This window comes from Anoplopoma fimbria, chromosome 16 (assembly GCF_027596085.1).
Source record: "Anoplopoma fimbria isolate UVic2021 breed Golden Eagle Sablefish chromosome 16, Afim_UVic_2022, whole genome shotgun sequence".
In the NCBI taxonomy this organism is placed as follows: Eukaryota; Metazoa; Chordata; class Actinopteri; order Perciformes; family Anoplopomatidae; genus Anoplopoma; species Anoplopoma fimbria.
Window position 1 is genome coordinate 8,586,054 of NC_072464.1, and position 23,006 is coordinate 8,609,059.

Below are 23,006 nucleotides of genomic sequence, written 5' to 3' on the forward strand. Positions count from 1 at the left end.
AGCTGATGCCCTCTAGGCCTACTTGGCTCCTCTACTAGTCGTCCATGAACTCTGGATTTAGGATCAAGCTGACAGAATTAAACAAATTTCAGCCAACGGCTATGGCTGGGTCCTTGGTTTGATGCCTGCACCACTAAGAGGGGCCATCACAGAGACAAACATACTTTAGAAGAAGTATTTTATTGATGGATTCTTACCCAAACACAGAGACTTATAAAACATGTCGAAGTGTCAAACACATTGTAATGTTTTCTACTACCACTTTTGGATGGATTGGCATAAAGATTTGTTCGGACGTTCATGGTTCTCAGATGGTGTACCTGAGTGACTTTGGTGATTCCTTGCCTGTTACTTTAGTGCCTCCATGAGGTTGATATTTGTGACTTTGAGGGAATTATCTCAACAACTGCTTGTACTGACATTCATGGTTCCCACAGGCTGTATCTTAATGATTTTGGTGCTCATTTAAGTTCTCACATAGCATATGGTTCAAAATTTCCACCTGTCCACAACTTTTGGTCAGTTTACCTGCAAAACTAATGACAATTTACGGCTGGAATTGAACTGTGTATTTACAAGTGCTAATTATCAAATGTGATCATGCTATCACACTTAATAAAGACGGTGAACATGGTAAACATGCTTATATTGCTTAACACCAGTATGTTAGCATTCACATTGTTAACTCGTTACCGCCATTGCCGGCTTACTCTCTCCTCTCTGGGTTTTTTTTCCCCTTACGTAATGGGCCTATTTAAGGATAAGAAGACGAGGAAGCGTTTGGGGTTAAAGGTCGACTCCAGACTAAGCCCACAACTCTAACTGTTGTCAAAATATACATACTGAGAGGATTTCAGTTGCCTCTTCTTAGGTCAACATCAGCTAGACCAACTTTACACACAATCACGGTATCTTTATGGTCAGGTGGGGGTCTGTGTGTGTGTTTGGGGAGGTGGGGGCTAAAAAATATTTTTCAATTTTAGCATTTTTTCTGACTAGCTGACATTTTTTTGTCAGATCAGGACTTTCTTCTGTAATATAATCTGGTATTCTTTTGATTGATGTTTTTTTTCCACCAGCGAGATCAGACACGTGGCCGCCATTATGATCTCCAATGGCTCGGTGTGTTTAATGCCATTTGCCTAATTGGGCAGCAGGGTGTTTAACAGTTAAGGGGAATGTCCTTCAACTGGGGTAAAAAGATTAGGTCTCTTCTACTGGCCGTTTGCTGGGTTGTTGCAGAAAACATTAAATCCTAACTAATCTCCCTACAAGAATCAGTAAACTATCATAATATCTGTATGTTTTGATGTATCCCTCTGCTTGATGTTGACTCTGTGGTCTTTGTTACCTCCTACTCTGTCCATGTTTCTTCCACACTATGCACCCCCCACCCCCCACCCTCTTTTCCAGTGTTGCTCCAGTAACTTCTTGGCGAGCTCTTCTAAGGCTTACAGTAAACAGGATTACAGAGCATTAAAAAAATCCACCTCTCTCAAAGAGCCATCTGCCTTTTTCTACCTGATCCAGGAGCTGTCTTCTCAGCACCGTGGGACACACCTCTCTTCAGCTGCAGAGGGAAGCAGGAAACCAGCGTGTCATAGGGTCCTCAAATGATTTCTGTACGTGCTTCTGTTATTTTTCTGCGTCTGGAGACTTCTTAACTATGCAAACTTGTAAGAAGCTGAAGAGAAGAAGTACACATCTACTTAATCCTTTTCCAAATCCAAGGATTTAAACACAGTCACAGATTTATCATGAGCATCATATCTTGGAGATGTGTTTTCTACTCTGTTGTTTTTAGTTTTGTGGTCATATTTTTGGACATAAGGACAGGTACGTTTTGTCGTTAAGTTTTAAAGTTCTTGCTCACACCTAAACTAAAGGAGAGTCAAACATTAAGTCTTGAATGTGTGTGTTTTTTATGTATTTTTGTTGTACCCCAGATGCAGCACTGGAAGGTTCCTCTATGGGTTACCTGAGTCTGCCCTATAATCAGGAGCCTGAGGCGTTGCCACGGGTCATTAATGTTTCTATTGTCAAGGAAACTGATGAAGGCCATGCAGTTATCTCTCGACGGAAACGTAACATCCTTTTCCCGAGTGGAGTCCAACTCTGTGCACAGGAGACCGCCCAGCAGGTCGTGGCAAACCACCTGAGCTACTTTCATCTCAGAGGTAAGACTGAACATTAAATGAGAGAAGATCAGTGTACAATGTGGATGGGTACCTCACTATTGTTGGGAGAAGTTATGCAAAAACAACATTTTATTTTGTAAGATTTTGTCCCCACTGCCTTGAGGAATTATTGTCCATTAGGCACATACCATTACAGCAAGTGATCCACCTGGGTCAAGCAGAAGAATGTTGGTGGTCATCTTTCTTGACACAAGTTGCAACTAGTCCTTAAGAGATTTACATTCAAACAACCTGTGGTCTACTTACAGGGTCAGTTCACCTGAATCACAAATAAAATTAAAAAAGATTTGGACACTAGTTGTATCTAGTCATGCAGATAGTTCAGTGTTTTTTTTTATGTGGCCAGGATTTGAGATATACACCCTGAAAGGGTGTACCTTACCATATGCTGGGACACATACCGCAAGGTATACTCTATTGGTATGATTAGTATATCCTAAGGGTATTACTGTTAATTGCAAGGAAAATTATATTGATTTGTTGGATGCAAAATCAACCCCCTACAGTACAACAATGGACTAAGAGACTGAGACAGGTGTACATGATATGTTTTTTAATTGAAAAAACATATTTTTGTGCAGAGATGGACACATAATTCTGTATCTGGTTGAATAGAGGAATATTAGGATATTAAAAGATTTGATTTATTTACATCTATTTTTTTCTGCTTTTTTGTACTATTTTCTTGAAATAATGTTTTCCCCTAAAGTAGATTTGATTGGTAATTAAAAATGCTAAATCAGCTTTGCTGTCAAGGAACGATTAACATTTTCTATGTTATCAATGTATTAGTTTGATACTAAATAAAATTAGTTAATAGAAGAAGAGTACTCCATTTGCAATCCCTTAACATTATTTGACTCATGATAAACAGCTTTTTTAAGTTTCAAATCAATATGGCAGAACCAGAGATTATGTTATTTTTCTTCCTTGTCGTAACCTTTCACCTACACTACCCACAATTCAACTCAACCGCAGACAGTTAGGTCAGAGATTCTGGTGTGTTCTGCTAATGGTGGCTAATGTAGCCTCAAGCAGAGATGAGGAGCAGGCTGCTCACAACATTTTCTTTGGTGTAGAAGCAGAAACTTTATAGTTTGATATTTCAAACTTCAGACAAAAAAATATTCTGCATGGTTTTATACCAGTGGTGGATTGTAATTGACAACATTAAGTACAAATTTGAGGTCCTTGTACTTGAGTAGTACCATTATCTCTTCTCTTCTACTTCCCTACATTTCAGAGAGAAATAATGTACTCTTTTACTCTACAAATATAGGCTTTAGTGACTAGTTACTTTGTGTATTATTTACATACAAAGATGCAAGTACATTATTCTGATTATAATTCTGTAGTAATGCAGGACATTAACCTGTAATGGAATATTTTGATGTTGTGGTGAGCGTTTGTGTGATTTGTGAATTGACACCTTAAGAAACATATGCAGCACACCACAGGTGGACAGCAGTTTCTTAGCAATATATTCAAGAGAGAAAATACATTTTGTTCTGTTATCGCTGAAGAAACAGTGCGCAACGTATGTGCGTGTGAGTGGACAGAGTTCAAGGTGTGAACTCTTGGGAAGCTAGACGTAGACAACAACAGGGATGTTGGTGCCAAGAGACAGTCTGTGAACGGGGAACAGTTTGTTATGTAAGGTAGATTTGGATTTGGCGGTGACTGGTGTCTCAGGCCTCACAGACAGCGTTGATTAGGGAAGAAGATTGGAGTTTGTGAATCAAGTTTGGATCAGTATCCAGTAGGCTGACTCATGAAAGGGAGTTATGTCATAAAGTTTACATGGAAGTGGACCTAGATTTGGGCCTCAGACCTCCCTGCTTACAATATGAAGGTCTATCATTGTTGTAGTTAATTAATGATGCTTGTATTACCCTGCTAATGAGCCAGCAGAATGGTCTTTGTTGCCTAGAAGAGACCTTCACAATATGAAGTGTCGCCCCATTCAAAATAACTTTGAAAACACTGCCATGTAACAAGTTCTGCAAGCTTGAGTTTTAAAGTGGTTGGTGATTTTTCTCTGGTCTGAAAAGTGTGCCAGGAGACCATATGGGAGGCTTTCAAGATCTTTTGGGACCGCCTCCCAGAGCAGGAAGAGTACCAAAGCTGGATGAGCCAATGCCAAGAGGGCACAGTCACGGCACACGATGTTGGCAGCTACTTTAGCCAATCAGAGGAGCATCAGGATCTGGTTCAAAAGGTTAGTGGCTGAATAATGTTTTAATGAATCAGTATCTGTGAGCAGTACAGAACAGAAAATAATATACAATTCGGTTTTTTTCTCCTTCTAGAGAATGTCAATGCCAGGTTTGAAAAGGTAAAATAAACCTCTTTTCTCTTAGTGCTAACCCAACATCCGCGTCATACATTTATTGATTTCATAATTTAGTCTGCGTCTTGTTAATGTTTCTGTTCTTTCAACCATCTGTAGTGAGCCCACCAGGTCCTGGCAACATATGTGCAGGTAAGCCTCTTCAACCTTAATATTCTCGCTCGTTGTTAGCACACATAGCTTCATCACACATGTTTATTTGTTTTTGAATTGTTTCCTGTTTGATTTTTTTTCTGATACCAAAGCTTTTTTGTATATGTGCTTTCCCTATTTCTGAGTGTAAAAGATAAATCTGGCATTATTTTGTCTTTATAATATTTTCAAAAAATTCAAACCAATTGAGAGGTGCACCGAGTAGAATACAGATCTCCCAACACCCACTGCTGCATTATGTGAACTAATACAACCAATGATTGGCTAGACACCAATGGGCTTATTGTAAGACACACTTAGAAGCCGCCATGAATGCAGGTAAACGGCTCAATATTGATGTATAATACACATACAATCTTGCAAAAAACTAAATTAAACTCACCAAGCTGTCAAAATGCGATATTAGCTGTGGACAGACACGGAGATGCACATTCACTCATTCACGGATGCACACACACACACACACACACACACACACGTACGCAGCACACAACCGATCGCATCATTCCCCTTAAGGAAATAACAATGAATTCATTCTACTAACAAGTTATGATCTGTGCGGCCACAGTCTGATATATCTAATGCCCTCATGTTATTGTCTTCCATCGATGCATGCTTGCCGTTTCACCCTGTTTCCAGTCTTTATGCTAAGCTAAGCTAACCAGTTGCTGGCATCTTCAGATAGCATACAAATGTTGGACTGGTATCACAAACTATTCCTTTTAGTACCTATCCCTTAGGTCTTAGAATTTTTTTATAAGTTTAATGTGTATGACTTGGGGGCAGTTATATCAGGCTTTGGCTGAGACTGTACAGTGCTTAATAACAGAGTGAATTAATGATTGGTTTTGTTAAGAGAAGATCATTTGGAATAATAAAAAAAAAAAACTAGCTTTATTCTTTAAATCCTACTTGTACCTTTACCTAACAGTGTGATTCTCTGTGATTGTTATTATTAAGTAATATGATATCATCACTAATGAAACAATATTCTACTGTTTTACAGCAGTCCGACACAAAGAGCACCGGAAGCTGTTGAAGCTCCTGAGCTAAGTGAGTGTCACTGTGTTAGCTGTAGGACATCATGTGACTTAAATCAAATGGTGTCTCTATTGTCCTATAAGCATTCTGCCATATCTGTACTTCTGCACAAAGATTGTTGTTTCAGTGTCAGACCATTATCTTGTGTGTATTTTCAAGTACGTATTCATACAATATTCCAGCTTTCTATGCAGTAAGTTTGTGAATCTTTCTATGTGTTTGTTGAGTGAGATTGGCTGTAGGCCACTTCAGGTCAGGTCAGGGAAGTCTTATCCATACAGCCATCAGGAATCACACCTGCCAAAGGTTTAAGCACACATCCACTTGAAATAAACCAACTGTTCCTTTTTTTTTGCACATGAACTCAACCACCCAGAAGACCAAGATAAAGGAGAGACGGTGCAGGAAGCAGCCGCCATAACCCCAGAGGTGGTGGAGAGTCCAGTGAGTGCACGCACAGATAGTTTACAGATTCACGATGTGTTACTAACGTGCACATATAAATACTATATTACTAAGTCTCTTTTTTAAATATATTTTTTACAGATGGACAATGACATTGCCATGCAGACTCCCACCCCCGCTGTGCTGGAGCAGGTGATGGAGCTGAGCATTCTTTTGACCAGTGAGAGGTACAGCGACGAGCTCCATGATCCATCCAGCCTCCATCACCAAAAGCTCAGCAGACAGTTTGCTGAAAAGGTTTGTCTCTGGCTCCATCTCTTTCTGTCCGTCTCTCTTAATGACTCCTCTTAGTGGTACCGTATCTTGGCTCCGGACTGGACTCACTATATCTTCTGGTTTGTGGTCTGCAATGGATGCATTGTTTGTTTTAATATCACACACTTTAACCAGTGCAGTAGTTAAACCCAAACTGTTAGGCAGGAGTTCAAAAGCACATAACTATTTTGCTGAAAGCACAGTGTTATAACGTGCCTTGGGAATAGATAAACTTTTGCACGTGAACACGTAAGCACTGGTACTCTGCCTTTGGAAGCAGTGGTTTTACAGGTACTTGGAAAATTCTGTAAATTTGTTTAGGTGTTTTTCTGTGGCATCATTACCATTCACTTGATTTTATTTCCACAAATGAAGACATTTTCCCCTCATCACTGACCTGTTTTTCTCGGTGGAGATCTGCTATACACATAAAATCTGTATACCTTCACGTACACACACTGCGAACACACAAACTCAAGTGCCTTGAAGGATTTATAAGTGTGGAGCAGAGGACAAGGTAGTAAATCAATGTTAAGGGGAATTGTTAGACAAGCCGGGAGGCAAAAGGCCCTGGGGACCTGTTTTTGTGTCCTCCTTCTCTAAAGGAATAAATAAACCGGGTCAGTGAGTCTTCAGAACTGTAAACGGATTGTTTTTCTTAGTGCATTAAAGCAAGACCTTGTAGACCAATAAATAAGTTGACCGCAGTGCACTAGTCAGCCTCCAGAGGATAATGACCCGGGCCACAGCACAAAAGCTTTCAGTTGCTTTGTACAAAATTAGCCCTCTTGGAACAATAAATCTAATTTTATTTTGCCAAGCAAGTTTATTGTCACGCTATCCAAATAAGAAGCTCCTCCTGAAGCTTGTTTATCATGCGTGATCATTTTTTGTCCTTGCAGATAGAGGACGCTCTGGAGTTGCTTCCTGGATTTAAGAGCATGTCTGTGCTGGACTTCAGGTCAGTGTCCCTGCTGTGGTTTAATCCTGTGGACAAAATAACTGTCCTCACAGTATGGTCAATATAACCTTGACTTGTAGAATTAACACTATTTCACTTGTTTCATGTAGGCCCCAGAAGGACAGTGAAGGGTGAGTCATCATTACCGCTTATAGTAGTTAGACCTCAAATATTAAGCCCAAAGATCCCCATCAACCATTCCTTAGCTAGATCTGTGTGCGTGTGTGTGGCTTCACCTTCATCTCACGCTGTATTTACCTGTGAGCGTGGGCACGTGTGTCACTAGTTGCCTTTGTTACTGGTCTTAGTGTGGTCACTCACATGTTAAGTGGGATCAGGATGGTTGCAAACGAGTGAGCAGGTGCTCTTCTATAGAGAAGATTATCAGGGCTTTACAACCTCACCAATCAGCCTCTGGTCTAAGGAAGGAGAGGACGAGGGTTAGAGGGAAAGATGTTGTGTGTGTCAGGGGAGCAAAGGTTAAATGGAAGTTGGTGGGTAATGGTGTTGAAGAAGTATTCAGATACTTTACTTAAGTAAAAGTAGATATCTCTGTGAAAATACTCCATTCCAAGTAAAAGACATTTTGGGAAATACACTTCTTATCTGTGTTTGGTAAATATAAGGCTGTAGCCTGCAGCTGTTAGCTTAGCTTAGCATACAAGACTGGAAACAGTGGGACACAGCCAACCCGGCTCAGTACAAAAGTAACAATAATCCACTTTCCAGCTACTCTATCGCATTTTCATTTCATAGCTGGTTGAGGTGGAACCAACTTTATGCACTATTGGGCACCTTACTTTTAACAATTTGTCATATTTCTCAAGATTGTTATATATTTTCTAAGTAAATTCTTTATCTTCAAAGTAATTGTTGACGCGTAAAATGTACAACATTTGCCCCAGAAATATAATGGAATAACAGTAGCACAAAATGGATATACTTTCTAGCTCAAATATATATTTACAAACAATACTTGAGTAAATTAACTAAGTTAGAATCCACTCTAGCGAGAGATTGAAAATGATACGTACTGCTACTCTTTCTTGTAAACTGTTCTTCGTATACTTAATAATCATGAAAACATATTAGGTACACTGAGACATTTATTTATACTTTCTCGCAGTGATGCTGTGATTAATCCTGCATGCTGCTGCTATCTGTAGATCCCAGGGCAAAGCACGCGTAGAGCTCTCTCTGCCTCTGTGTGTATGTGTGAAGCTAAAAGGGGAAAGATTGGATCCCCTTCTAAACGTAGGCCAGCACGTGCTCAGCTGTCTGCCATGAACCCAACAAACTAGGTCAGAGTGGAGGGCTCCCAGTAGCCAATTGAAGGCTGATAGATTGGTTTTTTCCATTCCAAGCAGTAAATCGCAGTCGTCAGTCATCTGTGATCGCTTTACAATTCTTTAAACAGGAATTGTATGATGATGTTAAATCATGCTAATGCCTGAGCGATTTTCATCCTCTTAGAAATGTAATATACTTTATAATTGTAATGGTGTGTAGGTGTATTGATTGGGAAAATATCCTCACCAAGTTTGGGTGAGAAAAAATAAATAAAAAACTTCCCCTCTCACCTGACAGCTATTAAGGAGCTCTTGAGCAAAGCACTCAACTGCTTTGTTGCTATTGTGAAGCTGAACAATGGCTACAAGCAGAAGACTTAGGTAGAAAAGAGTAATCAAGGCTGATGTGATAAAAAATTGATTAGAGCTGGGGAATATCACATTTTAATAGAAATTGAGATTGAAATGTCACGCCTTGGTTTCAGGAGACAAATCAATCTCACAGCATTGTCCATTAAGTAGCTTGTGGAAAGACAATATGTATAGTAGGTATATTTCACAATATACAAAATCAGTTTGCACAATTATATCCCCAAAGCACAGTTTAAGAAAATTCTGATATTAATATATACCTTGACAAATGTTAAAAATAGGCTATGCAAAATATCTGCAAAATTACAGGTAAAAGAATTGAATTGATATTCACTGACTCAATGCTTTGCATCAAAGAAAAGTGATCACACGAATAAAACAAAAACCTTGATAACCATTTTTAGTGTTAATACAATTTGCTTGGGATGTTAATGTTGGCAACAGAAATATGTAAAACATTAAGACAATATAATTATACTCATTGGCCACTTTATTAGGTACACCTGTAAAATAATAAAAAACACCCTTCCATTATTTCTACCTTTACATTAACATTATAATTTTGATCAACACTGTCACAGAGGTATTCATTTAGCTATACGTTTATTATTGAGATCTAAATGGTGTTGAACTGGACCGTATGATATTGAGAGGTGTTTTTATTGTTTTGCCCTTTCCTTTACGATAGTGATTATAAACACATTGCAGTATAATGCAGTCCAACACCACCAACTAAGAGCTAAGTCATAAAGTGACAGTGTCAACAAAAACTCAAAATAATAATCTTCTTAAATGTTGAATTTTTTGCATCACAATGCATTAAATTATAAAGGTTAAGCTTATTTAGAGGCCAGGTAGTGTATATACCAATTTCATTCCACTGAACAATAATATTGAATGACTGTATAGCCCTGTTCAATGTGTGGCCTGAGTGTAACTTTCTCTGTACTTGAGCTGCTGCAACACCCGCATTTCCCCCATGGGGATCAATAAAGGAATATCCATCTATCTATCTATCTATCTATCTATCTATCTATCTATCTATCTATCTATCTATCTATCTATCTATCTATCTATCTATCTATCTATCTATCTATCTATCTATCTATCTATCTATCTATCTATATTTGTGTCTTCAGGCTGGATGGCGTGGTGGTGGACTACACTGTCACATTGGTGGTGAATGGAGCAGGAGTGAGCACTGACCAACTGGACTACCTGACCTTGCAGTCAAACCTGGTGGAGAACTCGTACCGTGAGGTCATGGAGCTCCCCACGGTGGTCTACACCATCAGCGAGGTGAAAAACTTCATCACTGAAGCCCTGCATAACGACGAGCTGGAGAGTGGTAAGACGATGAAAAGTGCTCGACTGCCGATATTCTCTGTAATAGAACACACACATGCCATCATTATAGCTGTTTATTTCATGGTCATGTCGGCGAGAACACTGGGGATGAATTGGCAGAAGTAGTGCATGCACTGCAGGGCAAAAACCTCCAAACGTCATATAATATAGAGACACAGTAGACCCAGCATTGATCTGAAAACATAAGCTACACCACTTCAGAAAACGGTCCAGGGTTTTAATAGTGTCATCTGTTTCTTATTTGTCTGCTCTTTTTGTCAAAGAAGACAGAGACATTTTTATAAAAGTTTCAGCTCAAAGGTGGGGCATTTTTGATGAACAAAAATACATAACCAGCAATTACAGGACCAATGTTTTATTCTGTGTGACACCTAAATCCTTGTCATTAAGTGGTCAGCAAAAGAGAGCTTTGCAGAAAGCATGTTTGAAATCTGAGCCCTCTGATTTTTTTTGCTTTACTGTAGTCCTTTATTTTTGCTTACACCCAGTGGATCTTACATCCAGAACAATATATGAAGAAAAGGGACAACAATTGATGCAGCAGAAGACATAAAAGTAAAACTCACACTCAAATGCTCACATAGGGAGATTCAAACCACAGCATCTGTTGGATTTAGTCAGTCAGTAGGTCGGTTAGCTTCCCCGCACTTATGACCAGGGTCCTTCTCCAGAAATGTGAAGAAATTGAAGGATGTGATAATGTCTATACCATCTCCTCCTCCAGAGTGATTTCTCCCAGATCATGTTTTGGAGAGAATGTGTGTCATTAGTTTACTGTGTTAGCGAGCTCCCCTGGAGGTGCATGCCATCTGATGCTTACATCAATTATGAGCTTGGACGTGTAAAATTATGGCTAAACAGTCTCATATTGCCAACAGCTTGGCTTCGTTTGTCTGCTTTGGTGGCCATTCAGTAATAGCCTTGGCTCCACAGCGGCTGATATTCACTCCAGATTTTAACACTGGTTTGTAGATATTTACCCCTGAAGGTAATGCTGTCAAAATGAGAGACATCAGTTTAAAAGAATTCCACAGACTCCTGCAGGCATCTTTTTTTTTTAGCTATTTGGCACATATGCATTGTTTTCATATTTGTTTCCCCCCACTGGTTCCACAGTGTCTGAGGTCCCTGAATCTGTCAACGCTGCAGACGGAGCCACGGTGAGTTAACAAGTCATCCCCACAATCATGACAACAATCTCTCACCACGCCATAAAGCTGCCTTTAGCCCCACAAAGCTGATATATCACGTTTGTTTAAGGAAACTTAACAGCAGAAGTATGACTGATGTTGCGTTAACCTGTAACTGGCTTTTGATGTTATCCAGTTCCAAACCAGTGCAGGTAAAGGATGATCTCACCAGCCAGGATGAAGTGAGGCTTTGAGGATTAGTTTGGCTCTTGCTATAATAAACCACTGCTATTCTGGGTCAAAAGCTACAGTGCACCACACCACAGCGAGTAAAGAGGAGAGACAGCACATATGAGTTTATTTAGACAAATAATTCCAAGTCCGTCTTTGTGGGGGACTGTGCACGCTGATGGTAATCAGAGTTTGGGTTGCACTGAATACGTCTGCTGGTTCACTTTGCAGCTCAGCTTGCTTAGTGATTAATATGACTCATTATATGAGTTGGGAGATTTTGGCAAACGTCTCATCAGTAATTGATTCATAGGCAAGAGTGCAGAGCTACTGTGCCACCGACGCACTTTGCTGCTCTGGTTTGGATTTGGAACATTTGAAATTCAGCTGCTGGTCTTTCAAGCTTTCTTTGAGTTGATATTAGAAGTAAGGAGCCTGCATCATTCAACTTTTTAAAGTTCAGCCAATACATGCAGCGAGCTAAACCCACTTCAGATACAGGTTGAAGACAGCTGATTGCCTTTAGAGATTTTAGTTCATTATTGGCCAACAAATCCAATCACAGTGATTAAAAAACAAAAGCAAGATAAACAAGAGTAGATCAAATGTAATGCAAGGAAACTAAAGCAAAACTAGAACTAAAGTATAGACAAGGTGTCAAATTAATTACATTCTGCTTCTTTTTAAGAAAAAAACTAAATATCACCAGTTTAAGTACTCATAGGTAACAGGAGAGGCATCTTCTCTCATGTGCACTTATTTTTTGTAATCAGTGGAGCATGAAATTGGAATTATCAAGCTAGTTAGCTAACTAGCCAGCAAAGATGGCGATGCCCATAGATCAAGATGGTGAAGGCCATAATGCCAAACTTTGGGCTTCAAAGGGTAGCTATGCTAACTGGTGGGCCTCAGAGCGCCCATCTAGTGGGCCACGAAAGTATTGTCGAATGGTTTAAATAAAATAAATAAAAAAATGTTTGGGTTATTCATTTGTTTATTTATTTAGTTATCTTTATATCTAAATGTGCTCAAGAATTCAAAAAATAATAAATGTTAAACCCATTAGTGCTCACCATGCACATGATCAAACGTGTGATGCCACAGTTAGATAGCTAATGTTCCCTAACGCAGACACAATATTGATTGTTTTTTTTAAATGAAGCAGTAATTTGGGAGACAAAAAAAAGCCCCATAGAGTGTGGCGAGGAAGCCCTGATATTCTGAATTCTATACATTTGAATTCCTAAATTATTTTGGTGAATACAGCTCAATATCATACCATCACAACACATTTACAGTCCAGTTTCTTTTTTCTACTTTATTTAATCATTTTGTTCTTTTCATATTTATTTGGAAAGGTTGTTTTCAGATTTATTGAAAAAAATTAGTAGTGGGCCATAAGTTACAAAAGGTTGAAAACCCCTGCAGTAGGGTATCGTCAGTTTACATTGACATCACTGCTGAATGTGCCCACAGGTACAACAAAGCAAACTTCCTACAAGATGTGGATGAATCTTGAAAATTTCTACCAGAATCGCCAGGGCAAAACGCTTCTTTATTAAGTATTAAGTTGTTCTTTAAATGATTAAATAATGACTGAAATTCTAAATTTAACCTTTTGATTTTCCATTTCCTATCATATTCGATCCCACAGTTCTTTTTTTTTTTTTTTTTTTGATTTAACATTTAACTAAAGTAACAAGCAGTGTCCAACCTACAGAGCAGCAGCAGGAGCTCTGATTGGTCTGACCTCTAAACACAAAACATCTGGCCAATCAGAGCTCCTGTTGAATGGCACACTCCAATGATCTAGATAAAATAAATCCTGCTTGTGATGCAGATTGATGCTGTTGATGAGGCACCAGAGGTCATGATCCTGGAAGAGGACACAGAGGTTGTCAACGAAGACTACGTCCTGCCTGAGCCCTCTGAAACCAACACAGTGGCGAACACAGAAAATGACGTCATTGTCCTGGATGAGAGTGAGGTTATGTCTCCTGCGCCTGGCCTGACCACTAGTGCACCTGAAGCTGGCAGTGAGTGTTAACCTCTTAACACTTCTTAGAAAATTGCCGGATGATTTTCTTTACCTCTCATTTTTCATTTTGTTGATCTTAAACAGAATGTTTTTGTGGTTTGCCAAATGGATCTGTGGGCTGTAGCCAGTTTAAAAAAAAGTCCAGCAGAAACTGAGTTAAGTTTCTTCATGTCTTTGTTTTTTCCAGGCATTGAGGAGGAGGGTCTCTTGCTGGGAGACATTGTGCAGACTCCTGCTGTAGAAACCCATCCACCAGAGAAGCTCCCAGCTGAGCTCCCCTCCCCTGAGCTGCCAGATGGCGTCACGCTGCCTGAACCACCAATGGAGGTCGAGGCCTCTGGTTCGGGCAAAGACAACCTGGAGGACCTGCTCCAGCCATCTACACACACAGAGGAAGGAGAAGTGTCTCTTGAGGAGACTGGCTCAGAAGATGGGCCAATAACAGAGGATATAGCCATAAATGCAGATGCCATCTCTGAAGCTGAAACAGAGAATGTTGAGGTTGCTGCAGTGGAAGAAGAACCTACTGCTGCAGCTTTAGAAGAGGAGCATCTGGATGATGTTGTTGTGAATGAGGCAGAGATTCCAGAGGAGCTCGAGATCTCTACAATCGCAGCTGAGACCACAGAAGAAGGCCTGCCTGTCCTGGTCCCACCTCCTGAGGCTATAGATGTAGCGAGTGAAGCACCAGAGCCGGAGGCAGTAGAAACAGGTCTGCTTCCTGTTGGTGAAGACCCGGGGGAGGGCACAGAAGAAGAATCCATCCTCACAGATGTTCCATCTGTAGATGAGCAGCCCGCGGAAGAAGCCGACATCAATATGGTTTCGACCTATCCTGATGAACCTGTATTTGAAGAGGGCGGCATGGAGGAAGCATCAGAGAGCGAGGGACAGGAGGTGAAAGAAGAGACTGCACCTGAAGCTCCACCTGCAGAGGAAGAAGGCCCAGCAGCTCCAGAGATCTCTACAGAGGATCTTACCGAGGATGAAATCTTACTGGTCAGGAAAGATGAACTAGAGCCACCAGTGACAGATTCTGTGAGCCCTGTCGAACCGACTGTTCTCTCTCCAGAGAGGGAGTCGCCTTTCACCCGTATCTCTGACGTTGACCCGGCCTCTGAAAGGCAACCTGACATCATCATCCCTTCACTGATGGAGGTAAAGCAAAATAATTGTATTGAAAGAAATTGCGAAGTTTCACAAAATACACAATTCAATTTGTTTAAATAGAGGACTAGAGGAGAACTAGAAAGTCTCATCTCAAAACTGTTTAAACCAACAACTAAAAAACTTTTTACCCACCAGATCCAGACAATTGGCCAAGGCTTGGACGATGCCACCATCGGAGAGGGAGACTATGATGTGATCCATTACGGTTACGATTTGATTAACCACACAGAGGAGGGCAGCACTGGCTTTCCATTCGGTGTGGCACACGGCACAGACCAAGGCAGTATCGCCATGCCAGTGAACCCTGGAAGAGCACTGATGGTGTTCTTCAGCCTGAGGGTGACCAACATGATCTTTTCAGATGACCTCTTTAACAAGAGCTCCCCAGAATACAAAGCTTTGGAGCAACGCTTTATAGAGCTGGTAAACATCTAACATTTACTGTACTTCTGCTTATTGGTATTTCCACTGTTGGGTGAAAAATCTAACTCTACTTTTTAAAATATTTTCCCAGCTTGTGCCCTACCTGCAGTCCAACCTGAGCAACTTTGAGAACCTGGAGATCCTGAACTTCAGGAACGGAAGTATTGTTGTCAACAGCCGGATGAAATTTGGCAAACCTGTGCCACAAAGCGTCACCACCACAGTTTATCTGATCTTGGAGGACTTCTGTAATACAGCCTACCAGACCATGAACCTGGCCATCGATAAATACTCACTGGACGTCGAATCAGGTAGGTTCTAATCAAAGCCCTTTTATGAGTGCTTTGATTAAGTCAACAATTGTGATAACACCAACTGTTTGAAGCTTATGCCATATGTTTCTCAAAGGAAAGCTGGCCTGGCTCTGTCAAAAGGTAACAAAATCCGCTGACCAGCATCTTCAGGGCTCTAGAGGAGTTATTCCCAAAAGACTGGGTCCGGATCCACAGGGGATTTGATAAGGGTTGCCCCAAACAATTCTGAATTTCGTCCATATTCTTGTATATGATATTTATATCTGCAGTCTGCTTTGAGCCACATGAGGGAGCCTGAATGTTCATATTGTTCTGATAATATTAGCCTACTTATGACATTGAATCTAATATGAAAGGCTGGAGTACATTCTGTTTTTTTTTTTACTGATGATTCACCTAAATGCATTGATTTGGTCTCATTTATAAGAATATTAACAGGTGTATGTGTTTTCAATAACAAAGTTGTGATTCATCAAACATATATCTCTTCAAAATGGCTTATTCCCCGACTCAAGATATGAAAGGTGATTTTGAAATGACAGTAAAGATGGCCAGGGACGTTCATTTACGGAAAATTTGCTCTTCTCACAATTTATACATGAGGCCTATTGTGATGTGGGTCGTGATGGTTTGTGTCACTGTTAAAAAGTGCATCCCCAATAAAAATGTTTGGGAAACACTGTTCTAGAGGAACTTAGTGAACTGGACCGAGAAATAGTCCCACACATAGCCCCCTTTAAACCCTAAAATGTTTGTTTTAAACAAAAAATATATAACTTGTGAATCACTGAGCTTTAGAGGGGCTTGCTGATGGATTTTGTTACCTTTGGACATAGACAGACTAGCTGTTTCCCCCTGTCTCCAGTCTTGCAAAGCTATGTTAACAGGCTCCTGGCTCCAGCTTCATATTGAAACGTCAGATATGAGAGTGACATCAATCTTTTCAGCAAGAAAGCTATTATACTATACTATACTATGGGTGTAATCTCTGAACATTGTTTTGAAAAACAATTTCACTTTAAGAAGGTGTTGATTTATTGTTGTGACACTTCTTGATCTGAAGAGTCCCATCAGCTGGGTTGAGATAACCAAGGCTTCCTTAAACAGCAGCCAAGTTGACACATATCATTAACTGCACTTTGAACAACTCATTAACATCTGCAGCTCTTGTTTTACACAGTTTGTCTGTTATATTGGCCTGTGTTGTTATAATGTGGCTCACAAACGGAGCCAGTCTTTTGTGCACTTTTTTTTTAATTTCCTCACGTTGTCGAACTTCATCAGTCAGCTTGTAATCAGCTTTTAATAATATCAGTGATTCATTCTTGTGTTAACAATCATGACTGAGCAGTCATATTCTGTCTGAGTCACAGCCAACCCACCATAATGGATCCCAGCATGCATTTGGGATGTACTAAAAAGGGAGGAAGAATGTTGTTTTTTTGTGTCTGTGTGTCAATTTTGCAAATAAATATTGTGGTCAAGTGATAAAAAAAAACTTATATATTTAGAATAATTTACAGGCTCTTATTTTGTTTAGTTTTTTTAGTTTTATTATTTTTGGTGTTATTTAACTACCACTCTCATGTCTGTACAGTGAATATCGTAAACAAATGGTTGCAGCCAGTTTGCTTAGCTTAGCATGAGGATTGAAAATGAGGGCCGTGACTGTGTCAGAAGGTAAAAAAATGAGACAACCAGCAGCTCTAAAGTTCACTACTTAACATGTTGTATCTCATTTGTTTGATTTGTACAAAACTGGAATTGTAAAAACTGCATTTAGCTGTACAGAACCAAGCTGGCTGTTATCCCCTGTTACCAGCTTTTATGCTCAGCTAAGCTTACCAGCTGCTAGTTGTAACGTCATATTTATCGTACAGACAAGAGAGAGGTATTCTCATCCAACACCCAGCAAGAACTCAAATTTTACTACTATTCATTTAATTTTATGTTATCTTTTTCAGGTTGTAATTAAAGAAGGTATATTGATAATTCTAAAACTTATGAGATAATATAGGTGGGGAAATTTACTCTTTGCCTCGTGTTAAACACTGATCACCACATGAGCACCTTCTTGTTACAGTTTCTCTTGATAGCTAAAGTCAAAACTCCTGGTTTCTTCCATTCCCAGGTGACAAGGCCGACCCCTGTAAGTTCCAGGCATGCAACGAGTACGCAGAGTGTAAGGTGAACAAGTGGTCAGGGGAGGGGGAGTGTGTCTGCAATGCCGGCTACTTCAGTGTGGACGGCCTGCCCTGTCAGAGTATCTGTGAGCTGCGGACGGACTTTTGCCTCAATGACGGCAAGTGTGACATCATCCCCGGCCAGGGAGCCATCTGCAGGTGGGTGGGGATTATGAGAAGTGATCTGCGTGTGTGCAGGGAAAGGGTGTCTGAGTTGGCGGATTTGCGAGACCAGTCACACAAACAGATTTACCAGTTCATGCAGGAGGTCAGATTCTAAGCTTCTAGCCATAGAGTTGGTTTTTTGATCAGGTGCAGATGAGAGATGTTCAATGCACTCACAGCATTTGTTGAAAAACATTTTATTTTATTTGACTCCTCATCCCATAACCAACTAAATGGAATAAACATTTTGTGTTGCACCTCAGTTCGCAACAAATACTTATTAACTGTCGTCAAACGTTTATATTTTTTATGGCCTAGATCAAGAGAAAAAAAACAAGAAAAACAAAAAGAAAATTATGAGAACATTTTGATACAGCACTCAAACCTTTAGCAAATGACTATGTTATTTAATTGTGCCCTACGGCTCTAAGTGTACTGTTCATGAATTAAAAACAATCAGCACAATTTGGGGGGGTTTTGAGGGATTTTGGGAAAGTCTTTGAGTCTAAACATGTTTATGCATGTGTCTCCAGACAGACATTTGCATGGGTGTAAAATAATGTGACAGTAATCTAAATCTGTGACAGAAACATGTCTTCCGGCTATGTTGAAACTGTTGTATGTGGTAAACTTTGAATTGTATGATTATGAATAGACAGACCGGAGGATGTTTGCCAAGAAGAGACTGAAAACCAATATTTCACACCCTTTACCACATCATAAAACATGCAGGCCGCTCCAGATGCTGCTGGATTGTTGTTTACTTCATGACGTCCAACCAAAAGTATTGCATCACTCTATGGAGACAGAGGACAGACATTTGAAGACATATTTTATTCCAAAATAAGGCAATCATGATTTAATAACCCACACAGAACATTATAATTGTTATTATTAACTATGTCAAGACAACATGCAAACATGATCATTCATTTTACACCCTATAATCATTCAACCCAGAATAAAAAACAGAAGGGAAGTGATGGTAATGTTGTTCTTCTGCTGTTCCCTGAATGCTTAAAACGTTTTAAAAAGGTCTGTGTTCAGTCTTCTGTTTTTATTTTAGAGTGAAAAATTATTTTAGCTGTTTTTTTAATTGTCACCTCAGGTGTCGCGTCGGGGAGAACTGGTGGTACAGAGGAGAGCACTGTGAGGAGTACGTATCTGAGCCGCTGGTGGTCGGCATAGCGATTGCTTCTGTAGCTGGATTCCTATTGGTTGCCTCTGGAGTCATCTTCTTCCTCGCCAGGACGTTACGGGATCAGTATGACAAGGACGAGTTAGAGGACCCCATACGGTGAGGAAAACCAATCACTTATCATAGGGCCAAACTTCTCCATAGTTTTTAGATTAAAATTTTGTTTTAATAACAGTGAGTGACACAGAGGTGAATAAAAAGGAGCATAACTCTGTCCTTAAAAATACAAATAAATGTGCTGACAGAAAAATGTCCCTTCTTTTAAACTTCTTAAACTCTAGAGAACCCACTTTATTCATCTTTCCTTATGTTGTGTGGCCAAGCTTAGTTTAAATCTTGAATACAGAAATACTGTATTTTAATACGTTAGGCTAAATATAAAATATATGCACAAAACAGACCCAGAATATTTAATTCATACATAGTATATCAACCTGCAAAAGCTGTGAAGTCTGTTCTTGAAAGTAAACAGACCTTTATTTTCTGTTTGATGAACAGAAACGCTTACATTTAGTGTGTGTAAAGTTTTCTCTCCTCCATGTTATCCTTTTGAGATTAAAGGAGCCTAGTTACTTTCTTAAGGGGACAGAATAAATTGAGACATCCCATAATTGTATCCTCAAATTGACGGCCAAATTATACACCATACCGTCCTTTACTCCTCTAGACCCCCTTTGCCTGGGTGTCCTTTCCTCCTGTCCTGCTTTGATCCTTCCTTTACGTTTACTCTTTTTTTGCAGACACAAAGACACATCAAGTGTCTGTTCACCATCTATCTGTGTGTGTTTGTGTGTGTGTGTGTGTGTGTGTGACATGGTTCCCAGAGAAGCCTGTGGAGAAACACTGTGTAAACCTAAGCCAGTTAACTGATCAGTTATTGTGCTGATCTATTTCCAAAAACGCCTTAAACAACTAACACAATAGGCTTGCTGATAGTCTGGACTCAGACAGACACCAGTAAGTAATGTTAATACAAAATGAAGGTTAATCAACGCTAAAGTCTTATTCACTGCAGCTCAGTTTTCTTTTCCTAGATGACGTGTTTCTTTGCATATAATTCTGCCATCACAATGTGACTGATTGTTGTGTGTGTTGCTTTGCAGGCGAGCAGAGAGTGTCCCGTCTCTGGAGAGGGCAACCAAGTACAACCCCATGTATGAGAGTGAGGCCACCACAGGCTACAGCCATTACTACCGCCGCTACCCTGAGGCTCCTGTGTACAGCAGCGCCAGCGCTGAGGCCTCCACTGACTTCAGCAGCGAGGAGATACGGCACATCTACGAGAACAGTGAACTAACCAAGGAGGTGTGTGTGTGTGGGCTGCTATCCACTGGTTGATTCACAAGATGTCTTAGCCACCTTAAGAACTGACAATGACACATGTTCCCCAAGACGAACATTGTCTTCCTGTGACGTATGTTCAGAGCCAGTTTAGTACACAGTCCGTGACGTAAACAGCATTCTCAGGATATCTGTTTCTGGGGCCTATAAATTGTAAAAATGAGTACAGCTTGTTCCTTGAGAACAAGGGCAAGGAATTCAAAAGAAGAGAACTTGCCCAGGTCCACCTTTATGCAGTTAAAATATTTGGAGTAGAATGTGGCAATTCTGCCCCCTCTCTTTTCCTGTCTCACTAACTGATGGGAGTTGTAGTCTGGTGGACAGGCCTCAATTAGAGTGCCATTTTTAGGTTAAGAGTATAAAATCTAGTTTATGATTTGTAATAAGATAATTAATAAAGACTGATTTATTTGCTAAAGATCTAACATTTAGCACGGATAGTTTTATAGAATTATATGTAGGGTCTAAAATAGTTGGTGGCTAGCAGGGAATGGATATCAAATAAAAAAATGGTTGCTGTGCAGTTAGACAACACTCTGTTTGGTCTTTCCCCAATCACATCATTTATGAGCAATATTGCAGGACTGTTTGTTTTTGATATTTTGGAGTTCAGAAAGGTATATTACTAATTTGCCATAGGAAATATTTGGGGAGCAGGGGGAGCTAATGGTGTGAATTGGAATTGAAGCGGTCACTGAGAATGAGGGAGAAAAAATGTGTGACTAGTGAGCAGTCCAGAAATTTGTGGAGCTTTTTTTTCTTAGTTTTGCAAAAGCTTTGCCTGCACACATTGAAACACCAAGCTTGTGTTTATAGTCATACTTTCATAAGGCTTTTTTGGAAAAGCCCAGTTAGTTTTTTGAGGAGAAAAAACTGTTTAATTTTGGTTGAACGGCAGAAATAGAAAAAAAAGTTAAATTAACTGGATTATGTGGACATACTCTGAGTACCCTTTTGAAATGTCTCCACTCGTTTCAAACACATTAATCCATATAGCTGTATTGAAGTGCAGGTGGGAGATGTGCCTGGCTCAAGGTCAGCCAGACGTTAGACCCAGGGCGAGGTATATCACTTTCATTTCCCACATCCAAATTTTACCTGACAAAGATTTGAATTGGGAAATTTCAGGTTGTAAACTTGTTCTTTCACCAACTGGCTTTTACGCCTTCCAACAGGAAAGTCATTGTAGTTTTTTCTTGGTGTAAAATGTCACGTTTTGATTAAGCCACATCCTGTTCAGCTTAATGTTTATCTGCCTGTGATGTAATGTTCCCATCCGACTGATACCATGTGTTTCTGCAGGAAATCCAAGACAGGATACGCATTATTGAGCTCTACGCAAAGGACCGTCAGTTTGCAGACTTTGTACGGCATCATCAAGCGTAAGTGTCTCTCCTGCTTTCCCTTTTATACTGCAATGAGATAAACATATGGACGAAGCGAACCAAGATATGAGGAAAAGGGGAAGTGAGTTTGAGATACAGGAGTCTGGAAGATTGTACTGAAATAAAGGATTGGTTAGTTAGTTGACAGCTGCAGGAGACGAGGAGAAGAGTTTGAGCCAAGCCAAACCAGTGTGGAACAGATTTATCATTCTAAAATCTTCACCAATCAGGCCTGGAGCTGATAAAATGAGACAGAAACCATTAGGAGACACAGACATTCCTTTATGTTTGCCAACAGTCTGGCAGTAGCAATGTGTCTGTGTGTTAAAGTGGTGGTTGTTTTTAAATCCTATCTGGCTGTATAGACCACCGCTCTGTGTACCATAGAGATGTTTCTTGCCAAACAAACCTTAAGAATAAAGTTGTACTTGCATGTGAAGTTAATAAAGTAACATATTGACCTAGAAAAATGAAATCTAATATGTTTGTGTTTGTATGTGCTGCAGTGTCGTGGATACCCGCAGAGAGAGCTCCTCTGCACACACATGATCTTCTGTGAACAAACAAGGTATTTTTTCTTCGCTTGAAGACTGTGTAGCAGGTTAGTTTGTCCTCTCAAGTCCTCTCAAGATCTTTGTCAGAGATACCAGGTGCAATAGGTTGGGATGAAAATAATTACTTATTGTAGGGATATTTACTACATGTATACACAAAGATTTTGCATGATTAGAACACATTAGTATGGACCTCTCAATAAGGAAGTGTAATATAATGCCAATCAATACATTAGCAATGTAATACCTATAGATAAATTACATCAACAGTTTCAGGAAAGGGGACAAATGTATTTCTAGTTGCATATGGACTAAAGAACAAAGGTAAGCTCCTGCTGTTTTGGAGCTAACTATAAAATATATATAAATTGACTCCAACTACAACTAAGAACTAGCACTAACTACATTAAAAATGCAAATAA

The 23,006-nt window shown here is 39.9% G+C and overlaps 1 protein-coding gene across 1 annotated transcript; it reads left to right on the plus strand.

Annotated features, from left to right (window-relative positions):
- Positions 1-1,178: 1,178 nt before the first annotated feature.
- Positions 1,179-22,031, plus strand: impg2a (interphotoreceptor matrix proteoglycan 2a). Its single transcript, XM_054615770.1, has 19 exons — positions 1,179-1,194; positions 1,947-2,177; positions 4,250-4,416; positions 4,508-4,523; positions 4,648-4,680; positions 6,119-6,186; positions 6,289-6,444; positions 7,365-7,423; positions 7,534-7,554; positions 10,224-10,432; positions 11,569-11,612; positions 13,654-13,849; positions 14,039-15,009; positions 15,157-15,444; positions 15,536-15,755; positions 17,890-18,100; positions 19,215-19,403; positions 20,408-20,609; positions 21,948-22,031. Exons 1-19 carry the CDS (start codon positions 1,179-1,181, stop codon positions 22,029-22,031), a joined length of 3,381 nt encoding a protein of 1,126 aa, XP_054471745.1.
- The last annotated feature ends 975 nt before the right edge of the window (positions 22,032-23,006 follow it).